The sequence below is a fragment of the Callospermophilus lateralis genome, chromosome 17 (assembly GCF_048772815.1).
Source record: "Callospermophilus lateralis isolate mCalLat2 chromosome 17, mCalLat2.hap1, whole genome shotgun sequence".
Taxonomy (NCBI): Eukaryota; Metazoa; Chordata; class Mammalia; order Rodentia; family Sciuridae; genus Callospermophilus; species Callospermophilus lateralis.
This window is the reverse complement of record NC_135321.1, coordinates 30,114,482-30,130,222: the sequence shown is the minus strand read 5'-3', so window position 1 is coordinate 30,130,222 and position 15,741 is coordinate 30,114,482. Positions and strand designations below refer to the sequence as shown.

The window sequence follows — 15,741 nt, the reverse complement described above, 5'->3', positions numbered from 1 at the left end:
TTCTGGCTTCAACAAGTATTTTTGAGAACTTGCTTTAAGCAAAATATTGTGCACTAGCCATTTCCATTCCTTTCCAGGTTAAAGAGTTCCTTGTCTTTCAACCTTTCTCTGAAAGTTTTTTTTTTTTTAATCTTTCTTTTTTCTCCGATTCCTCAATATTCTATTTGCCCTAATTTGCACATACTTGGATGATGTCTTTCTTAAAATGAGGCATTTAAAAATAAACATAGAAAATGGAGATTTTCTTTCAATGATATCAGTAACAATCAGTAGTAGGAGTTTTTAATTCAGATACATATTAGGCTGCGGGGGGTGGGGAGTAATACAAAATACATGGCACACTATTCTTGTTTTCAGAATATTAAATATAATTGGAAAGGAAGATTACAATTTTATATTATATTAAATTTAACTATAAGCATTCTAGGAACTCAGTGCTCAGAGATCTGTGTGCTGGAGGTAGTACTGGAAGTTTCTAAGTACTAACTAGCATTGGGTCTTGAAAGCTAGCTATGTTGAATATGAATAGACTTACGTACTTTGGCCAAGTAGCATAAATCTCAGTCGTATCAAGAATAAAATCCACATTTCTTTGTTCTTTTATCTTTTCTGTACTCTTTGTAACAGAAAAGAGAAAGATCTTGGCCTGAAATTGGATAACAGTGGTCAAATCTACCATTTTTTGGGAAGGCCACTGTAATTTAAACTTCAAAAAAGTTCTAATTTTTGCGGTCGTTGCCTGTTTGATATGCGATCAATGAAAGTTGTCCGGAATCAAATTTCCTTTAGCGTGTTTCTAGGTACTGCGCAAACTCAAATGGATTCTGTCTCTTTAAAAAAGGAAAAAGTCACGTAAAGGCAGGAAGACTGGAATGTAACCAGATAGGTTGTGTTTCCAGCATTCTATTTACCCTTAAGCAAGATGGCGAGCGATGTTTGCACACGCGCAGTGGCAACGTTTGGGAGGGAAGTTCCGGCGCGTTAGTATGCGCTCCTGGCAGTGATTGGTATCGTGAGAGGGGAGGGCGGAACCGGAAGCACCTGTGTTGTGAAGCTCAAGTGGTTCAATTCTGGCGTCTTTCCTGTGCCTAGCTTCTCGCTGCAGATTCTGCTTTTACTGAGGTTATCATGGGCGAAGCTGAGAAGTTCCACTACATCTACAGTTGTGACCTAGACATCAACGTGCAGCTTAAGATGTAAGAGTACTCGGGAACAGGAGTGGGATTGCTAGGGTGTAGGGATGGGTAGGCAGAGACCTGTAAGAGACGTGGGACGGGGAGAAGATGGTGACTTTCTGAAGACCAGGACTGGGGACATCCGGCGAACTGTGGCCAAAGAAGTGGAGGAGAGCGGATTGTGAGGGGCTGTGTGGGAGAAAGTTTGAGGACTTGGCTTCTGTAATACATTGAGAGATAGGGACAAGCTCCAACTTCCACAGCGTTTTCAGTCTTAAAAGCATTTTGCTTTTCAACTTTTTGAGGAGTTATTACTTTCTCATTTTACACATGGACAATCCAAGGTGTAAAGTCATCTTTCCGCCATAAACAAGAGGAATATCTTTATAGAGTAGGGTTTAAGGTTGGAGAATGTTAGAAAGGTTTCCCTGCGTGCTTGAGGCCCTGGGTTTGATCCCCAAGACTCCCCCAAACAGCAACACCAACTCCAACAAACAGAAGGCTTGGAGGGTAGAATAGAGACCCCAGAAATTATGAAGAGATAAACACGTTAGATGTGATGGTTGTCAATAATATGAGCTCATGTGTGCCATACTAACAGCACTAGAGGTGATAGAAGCATAGATTGAATCTTTGGGCAATCTGACGTTGTTAAGGCAGAGTTGTTGTGAGAAGGTCTCAGATGAGGTTGCCAGTTGCAAAGGGACCGTGAAGATATATGAGAAAACATCTTGCAGGAAAAACCCTGGGGCACTGTGTTTACGGTTAACCTCAGGAGTAGGACATCTTGAAATAAAAGTAATGGATTTGATACAATAATAAGGAATAGAGTTGGAAATCATGTCCTTAAAAGGTAGATGTGTAGAGCTATTGTTAAAGCTATTCTAGATTATTAATTGCAGTATAATTCATAATCAGTAAACATTTATTGTGGGCAATTTTTTTTGGGAGGGGATACTGGGGATTGCACCCAGGGAGCTACATTCCCAGCCTTTTTTATTTTTTATTTTGAAAACTTTTAAATTTCTCAGGGCCTCCCTAAGTTGCTGAGGGAAATCAAATTTTTGATTTTCATGCCTCAGCCTCCTGGGCTGCTGGGGTTACAGGTGTGAGCAACCATGCCTGACTTATTGTGTATTTTTAATCAGTATTAATCAGGTACATATTTGTCAGTCAAAGGGCTGCACCATGTGATAAATACATTTTCTTAGGGCCCTTAGGATATGGTTACTTCAGCTACCCAAAATTATTGTAGGGGCTGGGGATGTGGCTCAAGCGGTAGCGCGCTCGCCTGGCATGCGTGCGGCCGGGGGGTTCGATCCTCAGCACCACATACAGACAAAGATGTTGTGTCCGCCAAATACTAAAAAATAAATATTAAAGTTCTCACTCTCTCTCACTCTTTTAAAAAAATAAAATTATTGTAAAGAAAACTTGTCTAAACCTGAGTTCATCATTAGCTTACCTGTCTTAGCTATAATCTTCCTGTGTTTTCTATTTGGTGATTGTTAGTGTGATCGAAATTTGTTAATACAGAAAACTGAGTCTTAATGATAATTCTTTCTTGCAGTTTCTGTTGTGTCACTCAGCAAGATATTTTAAATCTGACTGCTAAACTTCTTTGTTCGATTCTCCTTTTTCTGTCTCGCTGCTCCAATAGTAGGATACATTTCCTCGATTTCAGTCTTGCCCCTCTCGTTTGTATGTTTTTATGTTAATGCCCAAAGTATACATACAGTCTGATCATGTTATTTTCACATTTAAGTTAACAGTTTTGTTTTTTCTTAAAAATTTTAAACTAGAGATTGAACTCAGGGGTTCTTAATCACTGAGGCACATCTCCAGCCCTTTTTAATTTTTATTTTGAAACAAGGTCTCATTAAGTTGCTGAGGCTGGTTTTCAATTTTTGATCCTCTCCTGCTTCAGCCTCCTGAGTACCTGGAATTATAGGCTTGAGTAACCACACCCAGCTTACCAGTTCTTAAATGTTCATTTTGTGAATTTGATGGCTACTTCTGTTCGCTGTCTAGCTCCTACTTTTCATTCAGTTTTATCTTTTGCGTTTACCTGTACTAAACAACTTGGCATTTCTTGCCACACACCATATTGCCTGTTTGCATTTGCTTTTGTATGTGTTGTTTTGTGTTGTTTGTTTCTTGTTTTTAACAATAAGCAGGTAATTTTTATTAAATGTGATAATATGCTCTCTGACAGGAGTAACACAGGGGACAAATACAAGACATACCAAAGTTTAACATCATAGGGTTGTTTACATTTGATAATACAAAGAATATTCTGGATAAATAGTGGCACATAGTAAAATTTGGGTCCCTTAGGATGATGAAAATGGTAGTGGTGGTAAAAGTGTTCCCAGAGGTGATTATTTTATAACTGAGACCAGAAACAGTTGAATAAATGGAGATTACCCTTCCATGCTGATGTATTTTTTAAAATATTTATTTTTTAGAAGTAGTTGGACACAATACCTTTATTTCGTTTATTTATTTTTATGTGATGCTGAGGATCGAACCCAGGGCCTTGCATGTGCTAGACGATCGCTCTACCACAGAGCCACAATCCCAGCCCCACAGATGTAATTTGATGTGAATTTTTTCATAGAGTTGAAACTCTGCCCATTACCATTTGTGCCAACTGGAAATTCTAAGGCTGAGTGAGGCACTCATCTGGGGAGAGCGTTCCTGGGATTCATTGCCGAGTTCTAAAGTGGTGCAGGGTATCCCATGAAAGACCAACTATATATACTGTTCTTTCTCTTTGAAGTGACTTCCTACCTATTTCCCTCCCCTTTCTTCTGTTTTGTTTAGTTTTATTTCAGGTATCCATGTGAGATCCTAGATCCATGCCCCCAAACCAGGTTAGGTATTTTTGAGGCTTTATTTATCTTCCTGTGAAGGGAAGAATATTGGCTTTGGCCTCCTTGCCTTAGTTTTTGTTCTCAGTTCTGTTGCTTACCTTTTACCTTAGACAATATGTTTGATCTCACAGTCTCAGTTTCCTCATTTACAAAATAAGAGTATGGGTGAAAATAATTAAGAAAGATTATGTAAAATGCTTGGACAGTATCTGATATAATCTTGATGTCTAAGAAATGCTTCTTTCTATTTAGTAATATCCTGTGCATATCTTTTATGACTTATAACACTATATATTTTAATTTTAAGGAATGGTCAGATAATAAGTATCATAAAAAATAAAATATACAAGAGAATATCCAGTAAAAATAAATTATTATCCGATAAGCAATGGCATACCATTTTCTTATAACACTATATTGTTTATTTTGGGCTTCCATGCCTACTACATTAAATGTTTATTGAAAGAGTAGTTGCATAAGTGGTCAACTTGAATAAAATGAAACTAAGGCAGGAATTGGTTTCAGGGTTTGAGATGAAAAAGCCTAAAACTGAGAAATATGTTGATGAAGAGAGAATAATCTTGGGCATATTATGATTTTCAGAAAACTTTTATCATATGTTACAGTATCTTTAATGTATAAACCACAAAAATGTTTATTAATAGTATAAGATTACTTTGACAGGCATAAGCTTTTTTTAGTATTTCTTGTGCATTTGTATATATGCTTGAAAAATGCATGTCAAAAACATTTTTGTTCTTGTGTTTTCAGAGGAAGCTTGGAAGGGAAGAGAGAACAAAAGAGTTATAAAGCTGTCCTAGAAGATCCGATGTTAAAATTTTCGGGGCTGTACCAAGAGACATGCTCTGATCTTTATGTTACTTGCCAAGTTTTTGCAGAAGGGAAGCCTCTGGCCTTGCCAGTGAGAACATCTTACAAGGCATTTAGTACAAGATGGAAGTAAGTTGTGTTTTATTTTTATTTTGTTTGTTTAGGCATAGGGTAGATTACAGACTGTTGTCTCCTTCCTTTCTAGGTGATGCATGATGCAAGTGGTAACAATTTATTAGGAATTACAAAGCTTCCCTCCCCACCCTCCCAGTACTGAGGATAGAACTGAGCTACATTCTCAGTCTTTTTTTTTTTTAATACTTTTTTTTTTTTTTTTTTTAGTTGTAGATGGACTCAATAAGTACCTTTATTTTATGTGGTGCTTAGGATGGAATCCAGTGCCTCTACCACTGAGCTACAACCCCAGCCCCCCATTCTCAGCTCTTTTTACTGTTTTCTTTTTGGACTCAGGATTTTGCTAAGTTGCTGAGGCTGGCCTGAAACTTGCACTGTGGCTACCTCAGTCTCCTGAAGAGCTGGGATTTGAGGTGTGTGCCACTACACCTAGTGCAGGGATTTCTTAATTGTATATATAGATACATTGATTAGAAAGTTTAAGTCAGTAATATACCCAGAAAAATATATGTTAAGCATTATAATTGCAACTAAAGTGTGAGTGAATTTATTTTTGTATTAAATATATTGACACTTTTGAGGAAGCACTGCATTGAATTTTAACATGAACCAAACCGAGAACATATCTGTAGTGTCTTTAAATTCTCTTCATCGCTCTGCTCCCTTGAACACACAAACATTTCTAGGAAGTCTGAACTATCCAGCTTGCTGTTTGGAGGTCAGATCTTAGAAGGAAGTCTCTTAATCATCTGTTTAAAAATAAGATTTTTATTATAAATTCTGGTTGTTTCAGATAAGTAGGTTGTGTGTGTGTATAGGTATATAAATATTATGTGTATTTAATACTTTTTATTCTGGAGAATTTCAACTGTTTTCAAAAGTAGAGAATACTACAATGAATTTCTAAGTCCCCGTCATCAAATTACTAATTCCTAACTCCTAACAAATCTTGTATTTCTATCATTATTTTGACAGAAATTCCAAACATCATCCTATCTGTTTTTTTTTTTTTTTGTTTTGTTTTGTTTTTTTGATACTGGGTATTGAACCCAGAGGTGCTTAATCACTCAGCCACATCTCCAATTCCTTTTTATTTTTTATTTTGAGACATGGTCTTGCTAAGTTGCGTAGAGCTTCATTAAGTTGCTGAGGCTGCCCTTGAACTTGCCATCCTTCTGTTTTGGCCTTTCAAGTTGCTGGGGATGATAGACATGTACCACTACTCCTGGCTTACGTCTTTTTAAAAATATTACTACAGTACCATCATTACACATAGAACAATGAATCACAATTCCTTAATGTAGAGTGAATTTATATCTAGAAGTTCAACAACTATGGTGAATCCCATTTTTCTTTTTAACATTTTTTTTTTATGGACACAATATCTTTATTTTTGTTTTATATATTTGTCTTCCACTTCTGGGCTTCCATGACTACTACATTAAACGTTTATTGAAAGAGTAGTTGCATAAATGGTATATATATATTTGTTTTGTTTTAATTATAGAGGGACACAGTACCTTTATTTTACTTATTTTTATGTGGTGCTGACAATCAAACCCAGTGCCTCACACTTACAAGGCGAGTGCTGTCCCACTGATCCAGAACCCCAGCCCATCTTAACTTATATTTTTTTTAAATAGTGAAATTACTTAGTAAAATAAGATGTCTGAGATGAATCATAAATGGCCTTTTGAAATTAAAAGGTATAAGATAACTGTACAGAAAATAGATTGAGAAAATTACTTTATATTGGGTACATAACATGAAGGCATTTAAAAAAACTTGGAGATTAAGGGAAAACATTGCAGATTTTATATAAACTGCTCATTAATATTTGAAAATTGAGTTTATTACCAATATCAAAAAAGAATTGCCCTGTTAAAGTGAATGGAGGCAAAAACTTTGCCTAGCTATCATTCTTTATACAAACTTTTATAAAAGAAATATTGTATGAAAAAAATAGGCCATAAAAGGATCTTTTGCCATCTGAACTTTTGCATTTCCATAGTTCATATAATATTTTGAGGTAATATGAGATTCCAGATGATAAGAGATCCCATAGAGAAGGAAACCTGTTCTTTCTTTAATTATATTTAAGGTAAATTCTCACTTTTATGTATAAATTGCAAGCTATTTTTTTTGTGTATTCTGTAATCAGGTGTTTTAAATTTTTAAAAATATTTATATTCTACCTTGTCCCATATAAAACTTTCAGTGGCTTTATGGAGACATTAATATAATAACAACCTAATTTAATTTAAAAAGTACAAAATTAGGTTTAGAAATTTATTAATCAGACTAGAGAGTGACACAGTAGTGTGAAGGTCCACTATGAGGATTGCAACAGATTTAGGTTTTATGATGCTGAGAAGGATTAAGAATTAAGAAAGGAATGACATGGGAAAGAAGAGAACAAAATGGTGTTTAAAATAGCTTTTTGGTGTATGACTAGATCTTTTCATACTTTGTAGAATATTTAGAGCAGTTTTCAAACTTTTCAACTATAGGCCCATTTTCTTCAAAAGTACTATTGTGCAGAAACTAAATATGTCAAACAGATTAAAGTGCAGTTACTTTGATTTATAGAGATTTTGGGGTCCAGGAAAATAGCCAGAGTTTGAGATGAGTGATCATTTGGTCTTAGGTATTGTCTTCTACAAATTAAATGTCAGACATAGAGGTGAGACATTTCATAGTTCATTTTGAATATTCACTGGTTTGTCTTTTTAATTTCTTTCTTTTACTCATTCTGGTGATTGAATCCAGGGATGCTTCACCATTGAGCTACATTCCCAGGCCTTTCTATTTTTTATTTTTGAGATGGGTTTCCCTTGGTTGCTGAGTCTCATCTTAAACTTGCAATTCTCTTTCCTCAGGCTCCTAAGTTGCCAGGTTACTGGGATTACAGACTGGACCACTATGTTCAGCTTTCTTTAGTTTTAACCAAAGTTTATTAACTTCTTGGTTATTGGCAAAAGGTGGTCCTGTTTAATATTTTCCTTTTTAGCCTATTCTACCATGTGGGTAGTAATTACATTAATTTATTCAAGTGTATCTATAGAGATAATGGCTTTCTTAAGCATGCAGTTTATTTTTTTCAGAACGTTATTGAAGAAAATGATTTTAATAATTTTTTGCTTCTTCTTGAAATTGATGGTTATCTCCAACTTTCTTGGAGGTTCTTACATTTATATGGTGCATGACAGTGATGTGTTCCTTAAGCTTTTGCAAATTCTGTTCCTTTTTTACCCAATCAAATGTATTTGACGTAAACTAAGATAAGCTCCTTTGAGGATAATTTTGAGTAAACAAGAGAAATAGACTTTTGTGTGTCTTGTGAGTATTTTTTTTTTTCGTAATTTGTATAGTATTCTTTCCAGATTTTAAAAGCTATCTGCTGCTTAAGGGAGTATAAATGATGAATCCATTTTAAATGCAGGAGAAAGTTTAGAAAAATGAATAAGAAAAAAGAACTGTTGTTATGTATTAAGAACAAACATTTCTTTGTGAGATAATATGTACAGACATGCTTTGAAAGCATAAAGCACTAATTTCTAAGTGGTATCAGTATTAATGAAATAACTTGAACAACAAAAAAACACCTTGTGTAAGACTTTACAGATCTGTAAAACAAATTTGTAATTTTTCATTTTATAAAGGTAGTAGATGCTGCACTGTGACATGTGGTTTGGTTGTTTTGGTTGCTTTATTATATTCAGGACTGCTTTGGATATGATTACTTTTGATTATTTTATCTTCATAATGTAAAAATCTGTTCTAGAGAATGGTTAAAGAAAATTTCAGTTGAAAAAAGTTCTAACACGTTGAAAAGTTTTCCTGTACCTTTTAAAAACATTTTCTTTGTACTTTAGTAGTGTTGTCTTAGTTTTCTTTTATGGTACTGGGAATTGAACCCAGAACTTTACACACGTATATTAGACAAGTGCTGTACTACTGAGCTACCTCCCCAGGCTCTGAGTTTTGTGATTAATGCATTTAGCAGTGTTATTTATCATTATCTGTATTTAAAAAAAATGTCTTGTAGTTTTGAAGTAATTGAGGTGACTGCCTCTTTATCTTCTAGAGTACTGACCTAGTTTTTGGAACCTTTTCTCTGTACAAAGCTTCTTGTATGGTTCATAAATTTGTAAATTTGTATGGTTTGTAAATATACAGATTTGTGTGTATGTGTGTATGTATGTATGTGTATATGTATTTATGACAACATTATTTCTATAGCTGGAATGAATGGCTCAAACTGCCTGTGAAATACCCTGATCTGCCCAGGAATGCCCAAGTGGCCCTGACCATATGGGATGTGTATGGACCAGGGAAAGCAGTGCCTGTAGGAGGAACAACTGTTTCACTCTTTGGAAAATATGGGTAAGTATTCTATTTAATTAATTTATAGAAATATTTTAGCTCTCTGTCTCATTTCTTTTCTGGAGGGTTTAAATTATTTATGCCAAATGCTTCCCTGTGTGAAAACCAGGTACATAGGATTTCATCTTCCTTGATATAGAATTTCATATGTTTCCTATAGGATATACAGAAAGGTTAATTAGAAACCAGTTATATTACTCTATTACTCTACTGTTAGTTACTGGTAATGTGATTTCTTTTTTTTTTTTTTTTTTCTGGGACCGAGGATTAAACTCAAGGGTCCATAGCCACTGAGCCACATCTACAGCCCTTTTTATTGTTTATTTCAAAACAGAGTCTTGCCAAGTTTCATAAGGCCTCACTGAGTTGCTGAGATTGGCTTTGAACTTGCTGTCGTCTTGCCTTAGCTTCCTAAACTGCTGGAATTATAGGCATATGCTGCTGCGCCTGGCTGGTTATGTGATTTCTAATAGAAAATAGAAGTTATTGGGAAATAAAACTTTGCCTTTGGGCATTTACTTGGCATTTACTATGACTTCTTTGTTATGGACTTTTCCTGTTTTGTAATAATTATGACAAGAAGATATAAAGGCGTTTTAATTTTTAAGTATTAATTTGTTATGGATGGTAACAATTGTAACAGAAAAGTTGATAAATTTTTTAAAAAACTTATAGCCAATGTAAGTAATAGTTTATTGTTAAACCACAGCAACAACAACTCATAATCTTAAAAGTCTCTCTTTTTTTTAAATCTGATACCAGGGATTGAACCCAGTGGCCTTTAACCACTGAACCACATCCACAGACCATTTTATTTTTTATTTTGAAATAGGGTCTTGCAAAGTTGCTTAGGCTAGCCTCTATCTCTTTGTTCTACCTCAGCCTCCTGAGCCACTGGAATTACAAGTGTGTTCTAATGAACAGCCCCCCCCCCCCCCCCCCCCGCCACCAGTACTGGGGATTGAACCCAGGACTTCACACATGCTAGGCAAGTGAACTATACCCACTATACCACTGAACTATACCCCCAGCGCTCTCCCTTTTTCCCTTGGATAGAGAGATCATTTCCTTTCTTTCTTTTTTTTTTTTAATTGGTATCATTCTGGGTTTTTTTTTTTTTTTTGCATTTTATAGATTGGAATTATTCTCAAGAACTTTGTTCATCATTCCATATTTAGTTACATAGGTATATGGTTCATATAGAAAATGTAGACAAATGGCTGAACTTATTTTCTCATTTACAAGTTTTAAGAATAATGAGTTGGTACCCTAGTAAGCTTTTTATGGTGAATGACAAGGGGGGAGGGGGACCTAGATATTGTACCCAGAGACGTTCTACTGTTGAGCTACATCTTCAGACCTTGTTGTTTTTTATTTTGAAACAGAGTCTTGCTAAATTGTTTAGGGCCTGGCTAACTTGCTGAGGCTGGCTTTGAACCTGGGATCCTCTGACCTTAGTCTCCAGATCCCTGGGATTATAGGTGTGTGTCACCATGTCTGGCTTTACCCTTATAACCTGAAAAGGTGATGATGATGGCTTTTTGTGTTTGTCATGAACTTTTTTCATCTTAAACATTTTGGATATTGGTTTAGTGCATTGCTTTCTTTTGTAGTGTTTAAAGTGTCCGGTTGGTCGGTAGTAACCTGTTCAAGTAGCCCTCATGTCCTTTCAATAGTATAGTAGTGGTCATTAGTAGCTTCTTTGCTTTTTGATTACTCAGAGTAATTTTCTGTTCCAGACCTGGAAACTGAAAGAAGTTTTGATTCCTTTCACTGCAAAATGCTGTGGACTTTAATTGTCTATTTTATCAGAGGTATTCATTTTTACTCATGTTAAAGTTGTCCATCTTCTTATTTTGTACATCAGCAAATACAAATGGGGACAATCATATTATGATGGTTCTTGACTGTTTTATGTAAGATGCTTTTTATGCCCTTTGCCCATTTTCAATAGAGATAATTCACATACCATAAAAATCTTTGCATTTTTTTGGTTGTCATTTTTGTGTTGGTGTAACAACCATTGTAGATGCATGAAATTAGTCATTTGTGTGTTATATTGTAAATTACTGTTTTTGTCTCTTCGGTTTATTCTTTTGAATTATTCTGTATTTGTTTGATTGCTATTTATGAATCTTAAATTCCTATGCTGAATTTATCAGCTTAGCTTTCTTTCAAATTGTGAATTTCATGTTCTAGAAAGTCCTTTCCCAGTTAAGGTTTGTGTTTGTTTGTTTGTTTGTCTTTCTTCTCCTCTGCTTTATTCCTTCCTGTTTAAACCTGATTAATCTAAAATTGTGTTTCTGAAAGGAACGATAGTGCAAATAAGCTTTTAAAAAATAAAAAAAAAATCAAAAGAAATGGTTTATATAATTTGTCCCAATGCTCTTTAGTTCATAAACCATTTTTTGATTAATTGTATAAATTCAGTTCATTATGTACCAAAGTTTTCTTTTTTTTTTTTTTTTTTAATGGTTGTCTGGAATATTTTATTGGGCTCTGGTAGGAAGAGGGTGGCCAATATTCAATGTAGTAGAAGGTAGTTTGAGGTAGTAGGGAATCTGGAGCTTCCTCTGGGTCTGGATTTATCTGTGGACCTTGACAATTTCTTAACCTCTTTGGGACATTTTTCTTCAACTGCTTCCTTTGGGATACGAGATTGAAAATGAATTTGGGCACTGGTCTTGCTAATTCTGGAGTCTGAGCAGTTCAAGGTTATGGTACCTAGTAGTGAGGACCTTACTTTGTATCTTCCCATTGTAGATGGTTTCAGAGGTTCAGTACATGATTAGCTGACTCCACAGCTCTGGACCCAAGGTGAGGTAGAACACCATGGTGCAATGGGACAAAGCTGTTCAGTTCATGGAAGAGACAGCTCTGAAGTCTTAAGAGCAGGGAGATATAGTATATTGTATAGTGGTGAGAAAAATAAATTGTAGAAATAGATTATTTGGCTTCAAATTCTAACTTCTGTGTCTAATATCTGCGTATCCTTGGGCAAGTTATTTAATCACCCTGTGTCTCAGTTTGTAAGTTAAAATACCAATATCTACTTTTTAGGTTTTTTTAAAATTAATTAATTAATTAATTAATTTTTAAAGAGAGAGAGAATTTTTTTAATAATTATTTTTTAGTTTTCGGCGGACACAACATCTTTGTTTGTATGTAGTGCTGAGGATTGAACCCGGGCCACACGCATGCCAGGCGAGTGCACTACTGCTTGAGCCACATCCCCAGCCCTACTTTTTAGTTTTTGATGGTGAAATTACTAAGTGTATTTAATGGGTCCAATGAATATATTTCTACATTCTAAGTTACATAATATGTATATGTATTTAATAAATGTTGTTATAATGGGCTCATTGAAATTAGCTATCATTACTTTTGTACTGTTTTGTCAATTTTGAATGATATTGTAAAATGTATAATATTAATTAGGGATAGTCATCATTAGTCTTCCTTTTAAAATATATCTGGATAGTCTCCATATTTGTTTTTCCAGGTAAATTTTAATATTGTTTTCTCAATTTAAAAATTAAACTCATTGTTATTTTGTTTGGAATTATTAGTGTAATTTTATGTTAATTAAGGAGAGGATTGATGTACTTATAATATTGATTTTTTCTATCTAGGAATAGGGTGTGTAAGAATGGCTTCAACTCATGAATAATATCTAGATGTAATTGCATTAAGAATACCTTAATTGCTTATTAATGTATTTTAGTTCAGTATAGCTGTTAAAGAGATATTTGTTATTGAAATCCATACAGAAATAATACTTGAAACATAATTAGAATCATTGCAACTTCTGGTTTTTAAATGTACTTTTTAATAATATTGTATATTATAGCAAAAAGGACATATTATTAAATTGGTGTTGTTGTTTTTCTGGAGTGATTACTCCTTTTTATTTTTCTCTACTAGGAAGGGTTTGTTTGCCACAGAGAAAAAAATGTAAAACACTTTATTAGTCTTAGTGGCTAAATGATTTTGAGAAATAGCAGGCCTCTAGTTTTTTCTTTCTAGGTTCTTTACAAGTGATTTACCCTCTGGAATATCTGCTGGAGGGTTGTCATAAAAACCCCTATTCTAACACTTGTGTACATTTTACATGAACTTAGGATCTAATTTCAAGGAGATTTTCTGGCTAGATTACAGAAGTGCAACAAAATGACCTGCCTGAAGCTAAATAAATGATTTCTCAGGTTGACATACACTATTATACTTGTCTTTTGGCAAGTTTTTGAAAAGTACATTTTATCAGTAGTAGTCAATCTATATATAAGAATCATCTTGAAAGCTTACTAGAGAAGTGCCTTCTTCAGTCTCACTAGTTCAATAAGTCTGAGGTCCCAAGAGGTTCTGTGAATGGTAGGTTGTGGACCACATTTTGAGAAACACTGTTATTCTTTGTCTTAGTAATCTATTTGTACAACTTATACATACAGTTCTTTTCCTTCTTTTTTCATTTACTCCTTCCCTCTTCATTTGTAATTCTATACACATCTCAGGAAAGGAAAATGTCCATTATATCCCATCCAAATCAAGCTATAAATGTGCCTGCATGACAGATCAGTAGTACTTATTTTGCTTAAAAAGGTTATTGAACGCCAAAGATTTTCATAAAGGTAGTAGCAGTAATTGGAACTTAAATTTATTGGGTATTTTTTTGGGGGGGTGGGGGGTCATTAACTAAGGTAAGACTTTGAACTTGGAAAGCCATCAGTTTTCTCTTAAATCTACCTTAAAAACAGTTGTTGCTGTTCTTCCATGTCCTGAACACACCAGATCTCAGATACAAGGGAAATGTGTTAGAGAGCCATATTGATTATGTGCAATCATTTTACTTAGACCTGGTTTCTCAAACTTGAGCCATTTCCTCATCACTTTAAGAATTCAGTCTAATCTCTGTACTAAGTATACTCTTCTTTACTTGATAGTATTATTTAACCTAGCTTATTTTTTTTACTCCATTTATATTAAAGGGAGAACTTGATATTCTTGCAATGTGGTATTAGTAAAATACTATGAGAATAACTAAGTTATTAAATTTTAGAAATTGAAGCAAAAAAACCTAATGAAAACAAATGATATTAAAATAATGTTAGGGCTGGGGCTGTGGCTCAGTGGTAGAGTGCTTTCCTAGCAAGCATAAGGGACTGAGTTCGATCCTCAGCACCACATAAAAATAAATAAAATAAGTTGATCTTAAAAAAATAATGTTAATATATTTGATTTGCAAAATATGCATGGAATACCTGCAAAGAAAGAAGAAGTTCCTTTGTTAGAATGATTCTGTTTGTGCCTAGTCAGATGTAAGAGAATATTCATTTCAGTCATTTGAGGTAAAGATGAAATTTTATGTCACATTTTCTTTATTAATCCAACCAACTAATGTATAGCTGTAGGTCAGTTATTCAAATGATAACATTAGATTTTCATCTAGGTCTTTTTGGATACCTTGAGCAGTAAGGAAGGAGTACAAAAATGCTAGATCACCAGCTCCTGTTTCCCACTAGGTAGGCTGGCACTTATATTGACATAACCTTCAGAAGAAGGAATTCTAAGGAACCCTATATAAAAAAGTCAATTCCTTCTTCCCTGTATCCTGGGGCTTTACTCTGGAGGTGAGCATGGTAGCAGTAGAGAAAAACCAGGTGTCACCTGGCAGGCCTGTTACTTCTGGTACAGGTTTGAATTGTGGAAGAATATGATCTTCTCAGAGTTTCAAATACTTCAGTAGTGTGCAGACATCTACTTGTCCTGCTGGGCCACAGCTGCTTCTCTGCATGGCGCAGCTGACACCCAGGGAGATAAAACAACATGAGTCTTCTGAGTGGTCTCAGTAGGAAGCCTGGGCTAATTTTCTCAACCTTTCATCAGAAGTCATATTATATGGTTGAGCATGATGCTTTGGGCCTTTGATCTCACCTACTCAAGAGGCTGGAGACAAGACGAGCGCAAATTTGAGGCCCACCTAGGCAATTTAGCAAGACCCTGTCTCAAAATAACAAATAAGTGTTGGGGATGTAGCTCAGTGGTAGAGTGCCCTGCATTTAATTCCCATTAATACACACACACACACACACACACACACACACACACACAGGTCATATCTTGTGCCAGCACTGTTCTCATGGTTAAAAAAAAAAAAAAATAATGACACCACAACTTCCTCAGATGTTTCTTATGCAGTGTAATAATACCATTTGCCCCTCACCTATTTCCCTAAAAGATCTTAGCACACACATAATAGCTTGGAAAAGTGGTCCTCAAAGTATCTGAAATAATGTTATAGTATTGCTAATCTTGTGTCTACCAACTCTTGCTATTTGCTA

The 15,741-nt window shown here is 34.9% G+C and overlaps 1 protein-coding gene across 1 annotated transcript in view; it reads left to right on the top strand.

Moving 5' to 3' along the window:
• Positions 1 to 1,053: 1,053 nt before the first annotated feature.
• Positions 1,054 to 15,741, top strand: part of Pik3c3 (phosphatidylinositol 3-kinase catalytic subunit type 3) — a 119,140-nt gene continuing 104,452 nt past the window's right edge. Inside the window, exons 1-3 of the mRNA XM_076836632.2 lie at positions 1,054 to 1,196; positions 4,823 to 5,011; positions 9,260 to 9,403. Coding sequence (XP_076692747.1) covers positions 1,129 to 1,196; positions 4,823 to 5,011; positions 9,260 to 9,403 — 401 coding nt within the window. The 5' untranslated portion in view covers positions 1,054 to 1,128. The remainder of the gene's footprint in view (positions 1,197 to 4,822; positions 5,012 to 9,259; positions 9,404 to 15,741) is intronic.